Here is a 1,784-nt window from a genome sequence, read left to right on the forward strand (position 1 = left end):
CTGAATGTCTCATGTAATTTATTCAGTAACGTACTGAAAGAAACAAAATGGCTGTATGGATACTTAAAGTACAGTTTCTATTGAATGCATATTGCTTTTGTGCCATCATAAAGCTGAAAAATTGTAAGTCAAGGACTGTCTCTACTCAAATGTGTTAAGTGTTTTAGTTGCCTGATGGAAATAGTGTTCTGATATAAAACAGAATGCTATAAAATAGCTTTCTTCCTTGGCCAGTAACAGCCTGTGATTCACTCATGGCCTGAGAATTGAGGCACACTAGGGGAGCGCTCAGGCGGGGGGTAAAAATGCTGCAAACTCCGGCATATCTGTCAGTGCTTAGGCAGAATGAGCTGCATCTCGGGATTTCTTTACAGGTTGCAAGAAGTGAAAGGCATGGCCGACCGCATCATTGGCATGCGGACTCAACTGGTCTCCAACCTCAAGAAGGAGGGTTCCACCCACAACTGGCAACACATCACTGACCAAATTGGCATGTTCTGTTTCACAGGGTTAAAGCCTGAACAGGTGAGTGATTCTGATTTCTCTGCAGCAGACTAACTCATCAGTCTTTGCAAACCAGAAGGATTCTTTTTTTTTCTTTTTTCTTTTTTATTTAATGTTTTTGGGTTTTTTGTTTTGGTTTGGTTTGGTTTGGTTTGGCTTTTTGTTTTTGTTTTGAGACAGTCTCGCTCTGACACCCAGGCTGGAGTGTAGTGGTGCAATCTCAGCTCACTGCAACCTCCACCTCCCAGGGCTTAAGTGATCCTCCTGCCTCAGCCTCCCGAGCAGCTGGGACTACAAGTGAGTGCCACCACACCTGGCTAATTTTTGTATTTTTTGTAGACACGTAGCTTTGCCATGTTGCCCAGGCTTGTCTTGAACTCCTGGACTCAAGCAATCCGCCCACATTGGTCTCCCAAACTACTGGGATTATAGGTGTGAGCCACTGAACCCAGCCCCAGAAGGATTCTTCATAGATTACCCACCTATTCAAAGTTAACCTAAAAATAGTTAAAACAGTTATTTTGGAGCCCTTTTAGGTAAAAGTATTGTAATACTTTTTAGCATTTATTTTGCTTTCTTTTTTTTTTTTTAGTTGTTTACCTCTCTGTATCCCTCATGAACTCACAAACTTCTAAAGAGCAGAGCTTGTTTTGATCATGTTCATGATCACTGTTGCTTCTCCCAAGAGAGCAACAGGAGAAATAGCTGTTTCATAATTGAATCCTGGCTCTGCTGAATCTAAAGGTGTTTTTTCCCCATCTATTTATGCCTCAGAATTCATCATCCTACTTTAAAGTAGCTTTTTTTTTGGAAATGAAGTCTCACTCTGTCACCCAGACTGGAGTGCAGTGGCGCAATCTCAGCTCACTGCAGCCTCTGCCTCCCAGGTTCCAGGTTCCAGGTTCCAGCTATTCTCCTGCCTCAGCCTCCTGAATAGCTGGGATTACAGGCGTGAGCCACCATACCCAGCCTTAAAGTAGCTTGCTTTCTTATTTTATTCCAAGTTAACAGCAAATTCTGGGAAAAGGGTTTAAGCGAGGACACAGAACTTTAATAAGTTGGCTGCTGTACCATGCCAGGCCGGGGAGAATCCCCCCTACCGGGAAGAGGTACCCAAAATCTTTCTTCTCTGCAGGTAGAGCGACTGACCAAGGAGTTCTCCATCTACATGACCAAGGACGGCCGCATCTCTGTGGCAGGGGTCACCTCCGGCAACGTGGGCTACCTTGCCCATGCCATTCACCAGGTCACCAAGTAATGTCCCTGGTGCAAGGAAACAG

The 1,784-nt window shown here is 44.4% G+C and overlaps 1 protein-coding gene across 1 annotated transcript in view; it reads left to right on the forward strand.

Annotated features, from left to right (window-relative positions):
• The window catches only part of GOT2 (glutamic-oxaloacetic transaminase 2, mitochondrial), a 49,423-nt gene extending 47,639 nt beyond the window's left edge, over positions 1 to 1,784 (forward strand). Inside the window, 2 exon segments of the mRNA XM_011938871.1 lie at positions 375 to 525; positions 1,640 to 1,784. Coding sequence (XP_011794261.1) covers positions 375 to 525; positions 1,640 to 1,762 — 274 coding nt within the window. The 3' untranslated portion in view covers positions 1,763 to 1,784.

Source organism: Colobus angolensis, unplaced genomic scaffold, assembly GCF_000951035.1.
Source record: "Colobus angolensis palliatus isolate OR3802 unplaced genomic scaffold, Cang.pa_1.0 Scaffold178, whole genome shotgun sequence".
NCBI classification, from domain to species: Eukaryota; Metazoa; Chordata; class Mammalia; order Primates; family Cercopithecidae; genus Colobus; species Colobus angolensis.